Source organism: Equus przewalskii, chromosome 25 (genome assembly GCF_037783145.1).
Source record: "Equus przewalskii isolate Varuska chromosome 25, EquPr2, whole genome shotgun sequence".
NCBI classification, from domain to species: Eukaryota; Metazoa; Chordata; class Mammalia; order Perissodactyla; family Equidae; genus Equus; species Equus przewalskii.
In genome coordinates this window covers 1,166,724-1,185,943 of record NC_091855.1, presented here as the reverse complement: position 1 = coordinate 1,185,943, position 19,220 = coordinate 1,166,724, and the positions used below count along the sequence as shown (strand labels likewise).

General features: G+C 40.8%; 1 protein-coding gene and 1 long non-coding RNA gene across 9 annotated transcripts in view; both read left to right on the top strand.

The window, feature by feature from the left end:
- Nucleotides 1-11,073, top strand: part of DDHD1 (DDHD domain containing 1) — an 85,672-nt gene extending 74,599 nt beyond the window's left edge. For 4 of the 8 annotated variants that reach the window (XM_070593091.1, XM_070593093.1, XM_070593095.1 and 1 more), the window contains 2 exons: nucleotides 472-663; nucleotides 8,387-11,073. In XM_070593091.1, the coding sequence (XP_070449192.1) occupies nucleotides 472-663; nucleotides 8,387-8,568 (374 nt within the window). In that variant the 3' untranslated portion in view covers nucleotides 8,569-11,073. Of the gene's footprint in view, nucleotides 1-471; nucleotides 664-3,188; nucleotides 3,273-8,386 lie in introns of all 8 variants that reach the window. The other 4 variants (XM_070593090.1, XM_070593089.1, XM_070593092.1 and 1 more) reach the window with 2 other exon arrangements.
- Nucleotides 11,074-16,611: 5,538 nt separating this feature from the next.
- On the top strand, nucleotides 16,612-18,787 carry LOC139079266 (uncharacterized). The gene is made up of 2 exons (XR_011532728.1): nucleotides 16,612-17,512; nucleotides 17,761-18,787. It is a non-coding gene; the product is annotated as an uncharacterized lncRNA (long non-coding RNA).
- Nucleotides 18,788-19,220: the final 433 nt, after the last annotated feature.

The following is a 19,220-nucleotide window of genomic DNA, read 5'->3' as shown; positions in this document are numbered from 1 at the left end:
TGCTTGTAAGTTGCCTTCATGTAAAATGCCACAAGATGGCACTATAAATAGGCTTTATCTGCTGGACTCATTGATACTTTACTTGATCATATCACAGATTATCATCCACTTAATTTTAGTAGTAAGTATGTCAATGGTAAATATATGCCGATATCAGTGGCATGGTTTTTTAATTAAAGTTTTTAATCTTACTGAACCCTTTAATAAGCAATGATCACTTGAATAAAATACATAGAATCTTTATTCATTTGTTTGTAAGCTGTATTCCTAGAGTTGGTACAGCTCTCATTCTATTCAACACCATTTTTATTTAGAAACCTACAGTGTAAGTTGTCTTTTTGATATGTTCCCACCCTGGAACAAGTGACTAGGGCTTGGTCCCTGTGCCAGTTGGCTGTGATTGTGGGTGGTGCTCTCAGCTTGCTACATGGTGTAATTCAGCAGAGTGACTGCCCTGTTTGTGAAACGCAGGGGCTGCGAGCATTGGAAAGGGGCTCGGAGGAATGTTGTTCTCAAGATTTGGACGCTCATCTGCATCACAGCCATCTGAGACATCCAAAGACTCCCTAGAAGATGAGAAGAAGCCGGCTGCCTCGCCTGCTACCACCACTGTGGCAACACAGACCCTTCCACACAGCAGTTCTGGGTTTCTTGATTCTGCATGTTAGTTCACACAGTTCTTTCCTTAAGTTTATACTGTATCTTTATAACACTTGAGAAAGGCAAAGGGGATTATGATATTAACACCAGCGGTCAGCTCTCTAAAACCTAAAGCATACTTAAGCTTTTAAAGAAAAAATACTTTCTCTCTGCTTACATTTTTACGAATAATCCCCAGGTAAATGCAGTTTTACTCTGCATTGGTGAATTAATAGATGAGAACGTTATTAATCAGGACCCTGTGGGACAGGCATTTTAAACACCAAGCATAAAACAAATCTATCTGGGGTAAGCACCCCTAATTTTTACAAAGTAGATGTTTTAAAATGTAGTCTTCTCAGCCTTAAAAATTCATGTAATTGCTTTAAACCTATGCTCTGTCTACCCCTGACACTTTTTAAATGCTGAGCCAGTGCCGTCCTGCTGGTAGTCCCCTGAATGCCTTCGTCCAACCTCATTGCAACCTTCAGAGCTTCAGTTGTCTTAGATCCACTGTGTGGCGTCCAGTCCTCTCCACCTACCTCAGGTGAAGTGGGAGCTCAAGAAACGAGCGAGTGAATGGATGGCTTAGTTTTCTGCCAGTGCATTTATAAGGTTTAAAATCTCAAATAGTAGTCAAACAGTAATACACTTCTTGTATATTTACTTTCAAGGGTCTAAACTTGAACCTTATTTTAAGTGTCCAGTAAAATAAGACTAAGAAGTCTAGTCCTATTTTTCCATTGGCTTATATGAGGAAACGTTTCTGAAACCAGTTACTTCCTTTCTGTAACTATAGCAAGAGGAAAACTTTCTCTAAAAGGTTTTAAACAGATTTCATTTCAGATACTTGTAGCCTTGTTTACTTACTGTGTCTGCTACTCTAAATTTTAAAATAACCAGCATCAATTCCCATCCATAAAACTTACTTGAAAAGGAGTGATAGCCCTGAAAGCTGGGTCCTTCTCCACAGTCAACCATACTCCAGGGTGAATTATCCTGGACATTCCTATTTGGGCCAATAGCATTTTTTAACTTAATCCTGTCTGTGTCAGACTGAGTGCTGAAAATTTTGTAGCTGCAAGCCTTTTGAACACTGTCTAGAACATTCTTTTTAGACTTTGATATATGTACAAAATTAATATTTCAGTTTTCTTTTGAGTTCCTATACCATTGCTGACTTAAGCTCTCACTTCTACTTAATATCAGAAATGTGCTCGTGAAAATAGAAAATGCTGTTGTGACATGCAGATGTCAAAAGAAATCTAAACTTCTGAGGAAAAATAATTTCAAATAATTTTGTTAAATGGCAGGTAAAAAGTCACAGTTCCTTATAATGTTAATGCACAGTGATGATGCCAGTAAATGTTAGGGTGAGTGAGGGGACGAGAAGAGCAGAGGAGGGTTTGAGCCCCAGAAGAGGGTAATGAAGACATACAGAGAGAATCTATAGGATGTGAGAGACGAAAGCTATTTTTAGTAGTTTTACTATTTAAGGTAGTAATTTCAAAATGATGGTAGAGGAGCCTGTTTCTTCTCTTAGGGCCACAGTCAGTAGAAGTGCTTAGCTGTGTTGCGTCATTATATTTTGATAGCCTAACGAAGCACATTTTCTGTCATCCTTGCATATAAATTCTTTCTTAGTCCTAATGGTTAATTCCTTGTCAACTACAGACTCCGAACTAAATGTGAACTAATCACGAGTCTTAGTTACGTATATTCATCTCTAGACATAGATGTAACTAGTAAAACTGGAGTAGTACTACAGTAGAAGTCTATCTTTTAAATCAAATTCCCAAGATTTGCCTTACTAATTCTTGGACTTGCTTCAGTAATATACTCTTCCATGTACTCCTGATTTAGACAAATTCTTGTCGTGAGTGCTATTTTGGCTATATCGTGCAAATCGTAAAACCTTTCTTTCCATCAGTCTTCTTTCTGGAATTTGGTCATTGTGACTGGTGATTTTGGCTTCCTTCCTTCTTTCTGCTCACATTGATTGCCTGATTTCTTCTCGATAATCTTTGTTCTGAAGCTGCCGACTTTGATTCTCTCGCTTTTTGAGGGTAAGATGGACACAGATTTTGAATTCATGAGTAATCAGGGTTTCTCTCTTTGAAGGATGTGTTGTCAGTTGAGACCATTTTATTATTATCAAGCTGAAATATCTTATATGGCTATTCTTCATTTCTTTTGAAAAGTCTAGGCTTATTTCCAGTAGTTTCACTGTTTCATTTCTTGGGCTCTGTATTTCTAACATATTATGAATTCTTTTAGCGTTGTTTTGCCTCTAGGTTAGAACTTAAATGAGCTATAAATTTTGGGGATGTCTGGGTGTTAACAGATTATGGCATTATATTTCAAAGTGAATTATGCTTACCTTTTCCACGTAAGAGCTCTTCACAAGAACCGCAGTGAGTGCTGCTTTGTGTATGCTAGGTTCAATCAGCACGTTTAGGAATATTATTCTAACTTTTGGCCACTGCATCTGAAGGCCATTTGTAACCATCAGCCGACACTTTACAGCATCTTGTGTTTTTTTTCCACAGATTTCAGACTTCAAGAATCGTTCTTTAATCTCCCACAACTTCTTTTTCCGGAAAATGTAATGCAGAATAAAGATAATGCCCTCGGTATGGTATCTGTCAGGAATAGCATTCAGAGTATTGTGAAAATGAACTGCCTAGAGTTCTTCTGCTCATTGATAAACCGGATCAATTCTTCTATGAGATCAGCTTGAATGTTACCATTGTAGAGTATATGTATTTCCTTCCTGTATTTTCTTATCTTAAATGGTAGTGATCATGAAACCCAAGTATCGATGAGCCACTTAATATGCTAGAATACATGATGTTCCTGTACATGCCTACAAAGAAGGGCCTTTGGAGAGGGGAGAAAAGCATTAGGCTGCTTACTTTCTTCTCTTTGGACAATACTGGACAGTAGTCCTTTAGGACTAAAGGCTTCAAAGAGGTTCACTCTGCTTTTGGTGTAATACACTTAGATGTAAAAGGGTGTCACGGCATAAAGAATTGTCTCATTCCTAGTTATTTCAGATGTCAGATGCTACCAGGTAGGGCCATAGGCATGCCATAGCTGATAGCTGGTTTCAACACAAATATTTAATGTTTTGTTAGAGGGGTAGATCTGCTTAAAAAAAATTAGTATCATTGGATGCAAAAGATATTTTCAGTCTCCTAATTTTCAGCAGATTCTAAATGTATCACTAAGATTAATCTTAGCAGTTTAAAATTATTTTTATCATTAACTTCTCGTTTCTTTTTCCATAGCTCCTCTCTCTTGCCTTTTCTTTAATATTGGGTTTTGTCTTAACAAAAAATGTTACAGGTTTTTCTTTGGATTTTTAACTGCATCTAATTTTATAACTTCTGTATTTAATTGCTAATTTTCATTAATTTTTTTCTATTTTTAAAAGAAATTCTTGCTTGATAGAAGTTTCAAAATAATGTTTTCATATAACAAGTTGATTTGGGGTTTTTTGCTCCATGGCAACAGTTTGCGTTGATCTAACTCAGTGATTTCACTTAAGAAGTGATCTTACATGAATGTTCTCTCTGGTCCCTGCTCATGTCCTATTCACTTCTGTAAAGAAATCACTGGATCTGTGCTTTTTGTATATTTATTTGGAGAAAGGAAAATTAATCTACTCATACATTGGTGCTGCATTCAAGTAGCCTTACATCCACTGTCTTAAAGCGATCCCAACTGCCCGAGCAATTAGACCACTAACCGTAGCTACACCACACTGGTTCAGATGGTCATGTGTATATGGCTTCTATTTTCTCCTCCCTTGTTGTTATTCATTCAACAATTTTATTAAGTGTTCACCATGAGCCAACATACCAGGGTAGTCGGTAGAAAAGATGCCCAGATGAAACAGACTTCAGTACTGCCCATAAAGATGTTAAATGCTACTGTAGAAATTAAAAATTTCCTAGAGGGCATGTACTTTACTAGGAAAGGTAGATAACTGCATAAATAATTGTAATATGTGGTAGAATGTGATGAACCACATAACGGAAGCACAGGTAAAGGACTCTGTCGGTTCTAAGGAATGAGAAAATACTTTCACCTGGAGAAATATGAAAGGCATTGTGGAAGTAGGATTTGGACATGCAGACAAAAAGACATTGCAGGGGAAGAAGCATCAGAAGCAGAAGCACAGAGGTGGGAAGCGTGGGTATACTGAGAATCAGAACATGGTTTTCTTGACAAGAACCATGGGTGAGGGAAGGGGGTTCTGAATATGATTGAATAAAGTTTCTTAAACCAGATTGGAGAGGGTCCAACAAATCTGGCCGTCTCTTGGAGTTAGTTTGTATTCAAAATTTACCCATAGAACCTATATTTACCCACATAGCCCATGTGTGGTCAAATGTCAGGTATTTGAATGTCTTTCAGGGAAGATTAGTGTTGGGAAATTTTTTTTGGCAAGTATGACAACTGATTGTAAAACTCATTTTAGGATTTTTAGTTACTTTTTATCAAAGGATGACTGGAGAATAGTCTTAGACGCATTTGGAGCTATGATAATTCACAAAATGTAAACATTCTTTGAATGTCAGACACCTACCCTGTAGAAATGTATAGTCACCGTGAGGCAGCACAAAAATAAGAAGACATACCTTACCAACAAGAACTCTGAGCATAATCTTTCTTATTACAAATGAATCCTTCACCAGTCATTTGGAAACAGGGTTTCCTTCACTACTACTTTAAGTATTTTTCTTGGTGTCTTCCTAGAGCTGAAATCATGCAATTATGACCATAATTATTACTTACAAGTAAGATAACTTCTAAGATTTATTGCACTTTTGAAAATTTCTCTCCAGGGAAGTTAAGATGCTTCCATTAAATGGTAGACACCTGTCCAGTTAGTACACATATTACTAAGATGCTTACTTTCTATTCACATGTTATCTTTTTAATACTATATCCATGTTGACAAGCCTTGTGCATAAAAGGACTCTCTGATGAAAGCACAGGACTGGTGACACTATGTAGATTGCAGGGATTCACTTTGGGTCATGAGGAGGGGAAGTATGCCTGTATGTGTGACTCCCCAGAGAAGAAAATACAGTCGGCCCTCTGTATGCACAGGTGCGGAACCCACAGATACAGAGGGACAGCTAAGGAACTTGAGCATCCATGGATTTCGGTATCTTCAGGGAGTTCGGGAGCCAGTCCCCCGTGGATACCAAGGGACGACTGTGATCCATGTTTTAAAACAGTATAAGCAAACTGCTGCTGACTGTTAAAATCCCACAGTCTTTTTCTCATTTTTACTTCTCTTCAACTGCAGGAATCTCCTTCTTTTCTTTGTAGATAGAGAAACTCTAGCACTTAGGCACTCAAGAGAGAGAAAGAAGGACAAAGTGATGGCTTTATGTTCCCCTTTCTCTTTCACCTAACTCAGCAAGATAAACTAGCAAAAAAAACTACCAATTTGTGTGGCACCACCCATTCTTGAAATGGTGCTAATGGGAAAGTAGATCCAAGGCAACTCCATGTAGATTTGGGCCAGCGTTGGCTAAGAACGGATCTCACAGCACATAGAGACTGGTGCTGCCACGTAGAACCTCACTCCCTTGGGAATTCTGCCATCTCCATAAAAGGTGGAGGGAAGATGAGACATAGGCGCCCCTGCTTCCATCCATCCACCTGCAAACCAACACCTGTGGGGTCTGCTGCACCTGCAACCAGACTGCCTGGGCTAAACCTTTTAAGGAAGGCAAGAGACTAAAACAGGCTCATCAGGGACAAGCTGGCTGCCTGACTCCCGTTTTGATGGGGACAACCGACAGATAATAAGGATAGGGAAGGCCAGTCTAGTTAGCGACTGACTAAAGCTCCTGTGGGTGGCAGGAACAACAAAGGCATGTCGTAGGACAATAATTAAATTTAGCACTTCAGTGTCTGGTGTTTGAGAGGCAGTGTTGCATAGCCATAATAGCATGTTAAGAGTAACACTTGTTATAACAGAAAAAAATCTCCTTTTCTTTACCTGTAAAACAATTCAGCTTAAGACTGTTGGAGTAGGAAGACATTCTACAGTGGCATTTGAAAGTGAATTCTTAGAAATTATAGCTTGGTGGTCTTCACCAGTATTAATGCGTATGTTTCCCATCTCTTCTGGTTTTCCTCTTATTTCTCCCTTTTTTTTTTAGTAACGAACTTCACCTTGACTCCTCTTCATCATGCTTGAGAGTTCCAGTTTCCTCTTTTTCATCTTCCTGTCTCTTGTGCCAGAATGTACCTAGAAATCTAACGCAAATGTCCCATGGAATATGAAAGATAAAAGATTAAGACATTACTGCTACCCCACAGTTGCACATACGGATTCCAGCTACTTCTGACTTCTTGTGGATTAGTTTATCGTAATATAAATGAGCAAAATAGCAGTTACAAAAAACTTTATAAAACCTATGTCATTATATTTTATAGGTGTTTTATAAGCTAATTGGTATTTCTGCTGCTTAAGTGTGAACCTTATCTGAAAATGTATAGAGAGATCGATGGACATTCCTTGTCAGAAAAGCACCATTAAATAAAAAAATAGCAGCTGTATATGCATTTTTGGTCTTGTCACAAAATACCTGTTTAAAATAAGCATTAGCTAAACAGTGAGATGAAATCCTCCTCAAGAGAGATGTGATTTCCTACGAAGGGTTACCGAATTCCCAGTGTAAAGCAAAACCTGACTTTCTCCAACATCCTTAATTTTTGCCAGTTTTTACTTTTCACATCCTCTGGCATTCTGAACAAAGAACAGACTGAGTGTCTGAGTGGTGGTGATTTGGTTGTTTTTGTTTTTAAGATAGACCCTTCAAAATACCATAGGGGTCATTGACAGTTTTAAGGAGTTTCTGAAGATCAAAATATTTTTCTATGTGTTTTGTCGCTAAGGATTTATTAAATGAATCGATTGCATTTCTCCTATAGCCTTCTTTTGTTAAGATGATTTTTCTCTAACAGATATTGCAGGCACTTTCTGTGGGTTTTAGAAAAGACTTGATTGAATTCACTGAAGTGTTTGAGGACAGCAGTTACAAATGCAGTCCTTCCTCCCCGTTCCTCCCGCCACCCAGTGGGTGCTTTCATGGAGTAGACATTTACTGAGCACCTGTATGCCCCGGCACAGGGTAGGCCCTATTGACTGGATGGAGGCTAGGGTGGGTCATACTGCCTTTGGGGAGTTCAGCCAAGTGGGGAAGAAAACGTTCTAGGACTGTGAAGAGATGCTGGTGTTCTAGCACATCCCCAGAGAGCCAGTTGCTGTATCGGGCCTCCCCATGACGGAGCCGTTGAGCGCCCTGTGGCCCTCTCACAGGCATCATGGCGTGTAAGCCTGGCCCGTGATTGCGCAAGAGGGCTGTTTTCCTTACTTTACCCACTAGGCACACAGATTAAATGGGAAAGCCAGGAGTTGAGCCAAGAGTCTTTACTCCAAATATACTCTGATGCCACGTGAATGTTTTTGTTTTCTTCCTTTATATTCCATATTGATCTGGACTTGCAAAGGAAAGGACTCCACCGAATAGAATCCTGGGCTACTAAGGCCCTGAGTGTTTTTTCCCATAAGATTAAACTGAAAAGTCACTTAAAAAGAAAAAAATTAGGCGAATCACTTGTATTAGTTAAATTGTTATTCTCAACTCTAGTAAGTCTTTATAGACACTATCTTATTGTCATACGTATTCATTTGTTTGACTCCTTTTCTTTTCAGTGGAACTGGATCACAGAATCGATTTTGAGCTCAGAGAAGGCCTCGTGGAGAGCCGCTATTGGTCAGCTGTCACCTCGCACACGGCCTATTGGTCATCCTTGGATGTTGCCCTCTTTCTTTTAACCTTCATGCACAAGCATGAGCACAATAACAATGCAAAACCCAGTTTGGATCCTGTCTGAACTCTTGAAGGACATTAATGGCCCAAAACTCATTTTTTTCTGTTAAAATATGTGTGTCAAGGTATGGAGACTTCAGGTTTAAGTATGTTCCAATTTTGTTTAGAGCAAGAAATATTTGCATTTAAAAGCACTTTATTTTATTCTAAAAACAAAACATTTTTTCAGTCCGAAAGAAGTTATTTACAGGTTTCATCATTTTAATTGTCAGTCTGACAGAAACCCCTGCAGAGAATCAAGCAAGAAGTGAAGCAGGTTTGGGCGAACTGCAGGGTTATAAATCACAATCTAATCTCTCCCAAATATAGAGGCATATTAATGGGTTGAAGCTTATGTATTAACCAAAGTATGTTAGAAATCTAGAACGGTCAAGGTCCAGTGTGTTCTATGTAAAGATCAGGAGGTGGTGTCATTGTTTGGATTTCTAGGAAAGCTTCCATTTCCAAAATGCCTTTGAAAGAAGAGTATGACAGATTGAAAGTGTTTGAATTTAACTTGTTTGGAAAAACTGCTAAAAAAGAAACAAAATGTTTGAACTACTGTATTTATAATTTATTACCTCTGACTAATTGCTTTATTTAAGTTATGAAACATTGCATTTTTTTAAATGTTTCCTTTGAACAATTTAAGAACCATATTTATTTTCTACAGTGTTGTCTTTTTTCTCAGAACTCCATCTTTGTACTCTTCAGATGAATATGTAGACAGTGTGGCATACTTTGAGTAATTTTTCATTATAAACTTGTAGTTCCACACAAATAACACTAGTTCAATTGTATTGGGAAAAAATTAACTTTATATTACATCACATGTACCTCAGAAGAAGTAAAAGTTTTCTGAACTTGACAGAGTACTCCATAATGAGTACATTTCATTAACTTTATTGGAAAATTAGTAAACTACTTTGGAGTAGGGAGTGTGACAGCTATTTTAAATATATAAAAATCTTTGTGCCAAACAATTAAAATATATAAAGGGATAGAATTCCACTAACAAATTTTATTTTCAAAATGTTTAAGAAAACATGATTGAGACACACGGCACAATAGGTCAGGATTCCAAGGCATTGGGAGAATTTTCCTCAGCTGCAATTGTTTCCACAGTGCTTTTCATCTGAGGAGCTCAAAGTGCTTTACGATTCAATAATCTATGTAGTAGCTCCTTGAGGCAAGTTTTTCTCATGTTACATGTTAATACACTAAGGCACCAAAACATTTAAAGTGTCCTGAATTAGATTACAGAGCAAAGCAGAAGAGCCCCAATTGAAGCCAGACCACGTTCTTTTATATGCTGTTAAGCCACTAGTAATTCATATGTGACCTCTTAGTTCGCAAACAATAATAAGTAGTTGCAATTCGTAATTTGGAGAAATGACTGAAGCCAATATTTTACCCTTCCTGTCTTATACATTCTTGGGTTCTCACCCACAAAGGAGGAGTTACTAGAGGGGATTGGTAGCCATCTCTGCCACAACCAACCCTCACTTCTGAGTAGCTTCCACCAGGTTTCACTTAAGGTGCTGTCTTTGCTTATCTTGCAAGGATTTTTCTTGGCCTCCCAGTATCACTGTCAAACGGGGAGCGAAGCTGGTCAGTTGCACATCTCACCTACTCCTTTCTTTATAAGATAGTAAAATCTGTAGCTTACCTGTAAGCTTTACTCAGCACCATCAGTCCTCTTGTCTATTTTGGCCTTTCACTGAATTTGCACAACATAACAAAGCACTTCTTTTTAGTATTTAAAAAGATCCCAAGGCTCCGTGACCAAATATGTGACTCACTAAGAAATCCGTGCTATAAAAGGCTTCTGATGAGATCTTAGCAGCGCTGACGCAGTCTCTGTCGGATCAGAGAGTCCTGTGAGCTCGGGCCACTTTCATACCCTGTTTATTTCATAGGTCTAAGTTAGTTCTCGGAATATTAAACTCATGTCTCATATGACTGGATCATTGAAGATACCTGAGCATATGTTGCTGTGGGTGGTATGACACTCAAATGCCTACAAGCTCCAGGGGATTCATTCTTAACCACTACGGTGTGAAGAGTCCTTTTCACCTAAGAGTGAAAGTCTATCAAACCTTTTAATTTGATATTGAGTAAAAAGAAACATATTCCCATAGCTATGAAATATGTCTGCTTCCCTTTTTTCATATTGAGAAAAAATCAAATTTAACCATGTGGAGTTTATTTGAATTGTTGAAAAAGCAACATTCAAAACCGCCTTTTCAAAATGAGATATTCTGCATTACTGGACGGATATTTTGCTTTCAGTTCATTATTTCATCCATAGAGATGGTGATTTTGACTTTACAGTACTCTTGTTTCCATGTCTCTGCATGTTATCACGGAATGTACTTGTATATACTAACGTAATATACAGAATATGTGTAATTCTGGCTTGATTTAGAAGCTAAGTCAGTTACTGAGTAACATTTTGCAGCTTTATTTCAGCAAGTACTAAACTGGCCAAAAAGTTCTGGTTTTGATACCATTAAAATTTTATTCTCTATTTTGTGTACACGCTATGATGATTCTTCTAAGTACTGGGCAGATCGTTCGATTTTAATCCACTTAGGTTCCCAAGAGTTATTTAAACTTAGAATAAGGAGAATCTTTTGGATTAAATCTTGCTTTATTTTTACTTTAAAATTAGGCTTTGCTAAAGCCTTTTGTTGTTAGTTCATAGCTTTATTTTCAGCGGTAACCATGCTTATGTTATAATCCAGTGTTACTGTAGTTTAGAACATAATTACAAAATGTACTGGGTTTCCCAATAACTACTCCTCAAATGTGAAGCAAGCCTTCGGAATCTTACATTTTACTTCTATTAAACAGCATCTGTCAGTCTTTGGGAATTCTCACCCTGAATATGTTCTTTTGAAGGCCTCAGACAGTGATGTGTACACAGTCATCTTCATCTTCATTCTCTTTTTTTCTCTGTTGTTTCCTCTTTGGGAACTGAAGCGTCCTGGTCCTCATAGCATTGAACACACCATATCCCAGCTTTGCATCCTCCCAAAGAGTAGACAGAAGAATCGTCAATGCGCTCTCTTGTCAGCCAGTTCCAGTGTTCATTCCGGTGACGGAACGCAAGCTGCTTAAAGTGGAGGCAGACCAAACCTAGAGGTTGCACCATTAAGGCCTACAGGAGAGGAAAAATGATTGAGTTGCTTTTTTTTTCTTCTCCCCAAAGCCCTCTGGTGCATAGTTGTAGATTCTAGCTGTGAGTGCCTCTGGTTGTGCCATGTGGGACACTGCCTCAGCGTGGCCTGACAAGCGGCGCCATGTCCGCACCCAGGATCAGAACCAGGAAACCCTGGGCCTCTGAAGTGGAGCATGTGACCTTAACCACTCGACCACGGGGTCAAGCCCCTGACTTGCTTTTAATTAATTGGGTTGGTTAATATTTCTGTCTTCTCAGCTACTAATGAATAAGGCATTTGGACAATTGAGAAAACTAATTTGTATGTCTTAAAATTGTTTTTGAATAATCCTTTTTTAAAGATTGGCACCTAAGCTAACAGCTGTTGCCAGTCTTCTTTCCTTTTTTTATTCTCCCCAAAGCCTCCCAGTACACAGTTGTAGATTCTAGCTGTGAGTGCCTCTGGTTGTGGCATGTGGGACGCCGCCTCAGCGTGGCCTGATGAGCGGTGCCATGTCCACGCCCAGGATCTAAACCGGCGAAACCCTGGGCCACTGAAGCAGAGCACCCAAACTTAACCGCTCAGCCACAGGGCCACCCTGAATAATCTTTTGTCGTTATGGACATGGGACTGAAGAAGGAATATATGATGTTAAAGAAGAGTCAAGGCAGAACTAGAAAGAGGCTGCAGTCATACACTGGAGAAAGAACTAGAATGTGACTAAACTGAGTGTAGGGTAGTTGACTTTTGTGGTTATTCTCAAATTGTGTCTAATCCATTATCTGCTGTCATCCCGGGGCCTCATGGTCTGCCAGGAATTGGATGGTATACTCTGGCTCAATTTGAAACACATAGATTAAAATATTTTTATGGTTATGGGCAATACGTATAGTTTCCTAACGTTTTATAATAATTTGCCTACATAAAAACCTTTTGCTGTGCCTACAAAGAGCAGATTTGACAGGAAGCACTCCCCTGAGCTCTGTTACCTCTGGATGGGTCTGGGGAGCCAATACAGCCATGCTGTCTCCCTGCATTCTTCTTTTGCATTGGTCAAGGGAAAAGGAAGTTGTCAAGGAGATGCAGTGTTGAGCTTAGAGCAGTGTGCAGAATGGCAGGGGCATGGAATTTCGTCTGAGGTCTCATTTAGAAAATGTTAGTGCAGTGGTAGAAACATCTTGGTTATATACATCCTGTTTCAGTGGATGTTGGTGATCATTTTCAAAGAATCCTAAAATTTCAGGCTTTGTCCAGATTTTAGAGGTTATATAGCCCAGTTCTGTTTTAGTTTCATGTGAGCATTTAAATAACATGAAGTTCATGAGAAGTAAAGTGAGGGGCGGCATTGAGTGGTGGCATGTGAGGCTCAGCCCAAATGCTCAGTGGTGGACTGAATACACAACAGCAGAGGAGGGAAGAGGTGGAGTCCCGAAGGGCCAGCCCCGTTAGCAAGGCAGACTTCTAAAGCTGGCATGGGTGGGGAGGGCATTCCCCAAAGCGTGTTCTGCACATGTTAACAGCTGTTGTCTCAGAAAGTAAGTTTGAGAAATGCAGTTAAAGATTCCTTTACAGCAGGACGTGAGGAGCCTTTGATGCACTCAGTGCAGTGTGACACTATCTGGTGCTGGGGCGGGGGCAGTTTTTCCAAACTTAGCTAACCAGAGTTATGTTTATTGGAATATTCTTAGAGAAATGCTGATCATATTTAATCCCTGCATTTTACAGAGATTGATTCCTTCATTTGACAAGTGGGTGTTCCCACCCTGTAAGATCCCATGGCCAGCCAAAGACGGTCAGAATTTGAACCTGGCTCCCTGAGTCCCAGCTGTGTCTTACTCCGTCCTGCCTCTTTCCTTCCCCTAGTTAACAGGGAACTACTGAAGGACAGGAACCAGCTCTCTGCATCTTTTGTGCCTCGTCCCCACTCCCCACCCTCTTGTGTGACCTGACACTGTTTGTGCTGCAGCCTCTCAACAGATAGCTGTAAGCCTGAGTCTCCAGTGGTCACCTTGTTTCCAGGCCCTCATAAACGAGTGACCTGCCAGGCCTGGACAGACTTCCTTCCATATCTCAGATTCACAAGATCCTGGAGAAAGAAAAGCAAAAGAATAAGAAAATTAAATAAATTAAAAACACAAAATACCCAGGAAACGTGGTGTTAGTTGTCCATTCTGGTGACAAATGCAAACTTGGTAGGGAGACAAGTTGCACAGTGTTGAATGTTTGGTATTCCTTTCCATAGTGTTTATATGTTGCCCTTTCATCAATTCAGGACAAGTAGATAGATCCCTTCTAAAACTGTTCCATCACAGGTTAACTAATAGAAATTTTAAAATTTAAATACTGTACTTTTTGGAGAATAGAAGAGTTTTTGCTGCTCTGTGTGTGTATGTGTGTGAGAGAGTGAGTGTGTATGTGTGTGTTTTCCCCAAAAATAGTCTCTTGGCAGAGACGTAGCATGCACTTTTCCTCTGCCTTTGTATTTGAATAGGGGGGAATGAGCTTAGTACTGTCTGTTACCTTCTGGTTTTTCGTTTATGCATAACAGGGTGCAGCTCACTTCCTCCCCACCCTACCGTTGTCAGGGCATGTGGGAACGCTATTTAGGAAGGGTACATCTGGTCTTCTGTTGGAGTAAGATGAAAAACAAGTGTGTTAGTACTTCAGCTTTAATGCTTTCTCCTGGATGAGCATCATTCATACCTTTCCTTGATTACACCCACATACACTACCATCTCTGCTTCATCTTTGAAAATATTTGACTCCCTGTGACCATTTTCTGGTCCTAAGGCTGTCATAATAAATCCAAACTCTGCCAGTAAGAGTCTGGGGCGTTTTTTGCTTTTTGCTCCTACGTAGATTTCTCAGAAGCAGCCAGCACTGTGACTCCCCTGAGAGCCATGTGTCGCTTCCCCCTCCGGCGTCCAGGACCTGTTCTCACGTTCAGGCTGCCACACAGCACCAGGGGCTGTCAGTGACTGCAGGAAAACTCTTAGAAGCTGACCTTTGTCTTTTCTCTTTCTTTTGTTGCCTCTCATGTTCAATAGTCGAGGCAGGGTAGTTTTCTTAGAATCTTCAATTTTCCTGACGCATTAGTCCTGTTCTATCTCTGCGGTGAGCAGCTTGGATGGCAAAAAAACAAAAAACAAAAAACCATAACTTTCATTTTAGATTGTCCAGTTTTGATTTTTCTTATTTGGAACTAGTGCGTGCACATAGTTCAAGGAAGTGAGAGGTAAATGTAGTTTTCTCCTGGACTGACTGTGTTTCTCTTGCTGAATTGATCCATTCATTATCTCGTTCACCAGAAGCATGTAGCTGTGCCCTACGTTAAACAACCTCAAAGAGTAGGCTGTTCCAAGCATTCCTGGAAACATAATTCTGATCCCGTACAGTTCATGGTAATCTTCCCAAAAAGTTTATGAAGAGTGAAAGATATTAAAATCCAGCTATTCATGAGCCGTGGTCACCCACACTGCCTCTTACCAGGAGGGTTGGTGGCCACCGTGGCACACTCCTTCCTCGAGAACATCAGAGGATAGAGTATGTGTATGGGAGAAGATTGACACATTCTCATCTTGGAGCGTATAATCCATTCACAACTTGTGAGTCCAGGGTTCAAGAGTTATCTTTCAGACTAATCTGAACATGTGGTAACTGATAGAAAATTAACTCCAAGAACCAGTGCAGACTGGGGCCAACTGCTACTAATTCCCACTTAACCTCTCACTCCCACGTCCTTTGTTGGTGCCAGAGTGACAGAAAAGTAGGTTCTAGATGTACGTTGTAAGAATCTAGGAATTTCAGTGCTGGACAAAAGTAATTCCCTGAATGGATACTGATCTGGGATTGGGAAGTAAATGGCCAGGATGTAGGACTACATATAGGATTGAAGTGGGACAGTTGTGTGGACTGGAGAAAGAAAAGGCGAACGTTGGGAAGGAAAGAGACTTGGTATGTGGTCGTGATGATCTGACAGCTCAGATGTTTCAGAAAAGCTAGCCCAGGGGCTGTTTCTGAGAAAGGGAGAATAGAGTGATAGGTCTGATCACAACATTCCTTCAATTGAAGCCCTTTGACGACGCCAGTTTCACTGGAGGCTCCCCACAACCTAGCCCAACCCAGCTCCTCTGCCTGACCTCCCACTGCCTGGCCTCAGCAGTCATATTTCTATTACAGCAAGCTGTGCACCACTCGTCTAAGAATGCATGCATTTTAGTTATTGTAGTGGTTACCCGTTGTGTTTGTCTGCCCAACATCCTATTTCTCCTCTTGGGTCCTTTCCTCCCCATCTCCTTATGAGGTACCGCCCTAGCCCTGCCTATTCCCTGTTCTCATAGGCAGCCAATCCTATAAAACTCTCCTTGCAACTCTTTCCCATCCCTGGTTAAAATTATGTTCTGCTTTGTATGAGCCCCTGTTAACACAGCTCAATCACAGCAATGTCTGTACCATGGTCAGGTGATGGGTACATGATTCAGGTCAGACCATATTTCCCACCCCATGAGCCACAGTGATTAGCCCAGAGATAGGCACATGACCCAAACTAGACCAAGTAGATGCCTTCCATGGGATTTTATTTGCTAGCCCCAAACTGCAGATAGCTTTCCATGGCTCTTAAGTATAATCCAGTGGCTCATGGTGTGATGTGAGCTTGGAGCCATCTGCAACACGGATTATGTCCATCTGTGTGGGAGAAGGAAGTGTACACATGAAGGCCAAGAGCTCCTGGAGAGCTGAAGAAAATGCCACCCCCAGATTTCCCAGTTATACCTTCCTTCTATTTGCTTAAGCTATTTTGAGATGAGTTTCTGTTTCTTGGATCCAGAAGAGTTCAAATTAATTATCGTTCAACCAAAAATAACCTCCACAGCCCTAGTGGAAATTTTGTCTTTGAGGACAATGTCTTGTGAATTTTTCTTTCCTCCATCCTCTAGTTGAAATTAATAACTGCTTGTGAGCACCCTGTCGTAGTCCATTCAGGCTGCCATAGCAAAAATACCGTACAGTGGGCAGCTTACAAACAAACGACATTGCCCACAGTTCTGGAGGCTGGGAAGTCCAAGATCATGGCACCAGCAGATTTGGTGTCTGGTGAGGGTCCACTTCCTCATTGACTGCCATCCTCTCACTGCAACCTCACATGGCAGAAGGGACGAGGGAGCTCTCTGGGATCTCTCTCTGTCAGGGCACTAATCCCATTCATGAGGACTCTACCCACCCTCATGACCTAGTCACCTCCCAACTACCATCACAGTGGGGATTAGGTCTCAACATAGGCATTTGGAGGAGACACATTCAGTCCATAGCACCCCCCCACCCCCCCACCGTTAACAGTATGTACCTCAGTAGTTGCACTGGTTTCCTTTTGCTTGATTTGAAGTTTGATTACATGTCCCTTTCCCACTTGTTTGCAAGCTCTTTAAAGATAGGGAGCATACGTTAAACATCATCGGGCCCTGCACAGGGCACCTCATCATGGGTGTTTAAATTTATTGAACTATATCTAGACTTGTACTATGTACCAGGCTCTAGTCTAAGTGCTAGGAATAACCACGAATTAGAAACATAAAAATTCTTGCTTTCATGAAGTTTACATTCTAGTAGGAAAATTGCGTGATCAAAATTCATGGGAATTGCTGAGTTGGGAGAAGCCTGGAGAAAAGGCAAACCCTGCCAGGAACGAAGAAGCTCAGACAAAATGGCCTTGCTTTTTCCACAACCAAAGAAAGCAAAATTAATAGCTTTTGGGATGTGGCAGAAGAGCGGGAAGTATGTCAGGATGAACTTGAAAATACATCTTAGGTGTACTATTTTTTTTTTTTTTTTTTTTTTTAAGATTTTATTTTTCCTTTTTCTCCCCAAAGCCCCCCGGTACATAGTTGTATATTCTTCGTTGTGGGTCCTTCTAGTTGTGGCATGTGGGATGCTGCCTCAGCGTGGTTTCATGAGCAGTGCCATGTCCGCGCCCAGGATTCGAACCAACGAAACACTGGGCCGCCTGCAGCGGAGCGCGCGAACTTAACCACTTGGCCACGGGGCCAGCCCCTTAGGTGTACTATTTTAAAAACTGATTGTTGCATTAACCTGTGCCCAATGAAAATGCCTAACTAGATTTTATAATTACAGGCACGCCCCAGCTTGTGCCCCATGGTAACTCAGGGGCTGTGTCCTGCAAAGACCAAGAAGTGTTTCCTTCTTGCCATGTTCTGTTCCCTAAACCTAACAGTGCATGTTCACATCTCTCCGCCTTTGCACTTGCTGTCCCTGCACCCTGGAATGTGTTCTATTTTTTTCCCCGTTACTGAACTTTTACTTACTTGGAAGTCAGTAATCACTGCATTTATAATTAGAGAAGAAAAAATTCCCAGTGCTTTCCCAATTCCAGCTGCAGACTATTTTCTCTCTATACCAAACGGTAATTTAGGATTTACTCTCTCGGCAACTGAAACATAATGGAAGGGAAAACAAGCAAAAGTGGAAAAGATGAGTTCATGGGAAATGGTAGTTGGTCAATTAATTTGCTTTTAGTCAGAGACACTGTAACGTTTTGTTGTGTTTTGTTTATGAAGAAGGGAATGTATTCCCAATTTTATGTAAATAGCTGTTGGGACAGCAACTTTTTTGGAGGCTAAGGATCGCCAGTGTGTACCTATATATAAATGCGCCTCAAGATCAGTCCTTACACAAAACTTTTGCCTCTGCTAGTTGACTGCCCACAAGTTGTACTAAAGATGACTTCTGTGGGGAAAGGATACCAAGCACAGTGAAGCGGAAGGACTAGTCTGGGCGAGAACTGCTCACAAAGGCAGTGACGTGGAAAGTTACTTGGGCGACGGGAACAAGAGGGGTGTCTTGTTCCGGGGCTGAGCTGGTTCCTCTTAGCGACGCCAAGTCAGAGAACTGGGAATTCTCCTCAGCTAGATCTTTGCTTGTAAAGGTTTGCTACCACCACCTGTTTCAGAGGTTTCTCTGCTCATTCTTTCCCCTCTCAACTGTAAACAGATTTAAGGATACATCTGTATACGTAGGGCTGGAAGCTTACTAGCTTGCCAAATTTATTAAATCCTCAATCGTGTGGCTTTTATTGCAATCATTGTTAACTTTTACCCAGCACTGTTCTAGACGCTTTACACCTTTTCCCTCACTTGGTGTTCACAATACTCTGTAAGGTAAATGCCATCGTTAGCCCTCATCATCCAACAAGGAAACCAAGACACAGGGTTAAGTAACCAGACCATGGTCTCACGACTACCAGACGAGGTGGAGCCGCAGTGCGTGGATGCTTCAGCCTGTGCTCTGCTGCGTCTGCCAGTGCAGCGTGCGGGCAGGCAGTCCAATGGACTCAGGGCCAGACTCCACACAAACAACTGCAGCCAGAGCCCTGAGAATCATTACCTCAGTCAAGATTCCAGCTCACTCCCCTGCTTCTGGTCTCTATTGCTGGTAAAAATAACCACAATGCTTGCAAGTCAAACAGAAATGAGCATATTTCGTGAGAAGAGTAAACCGA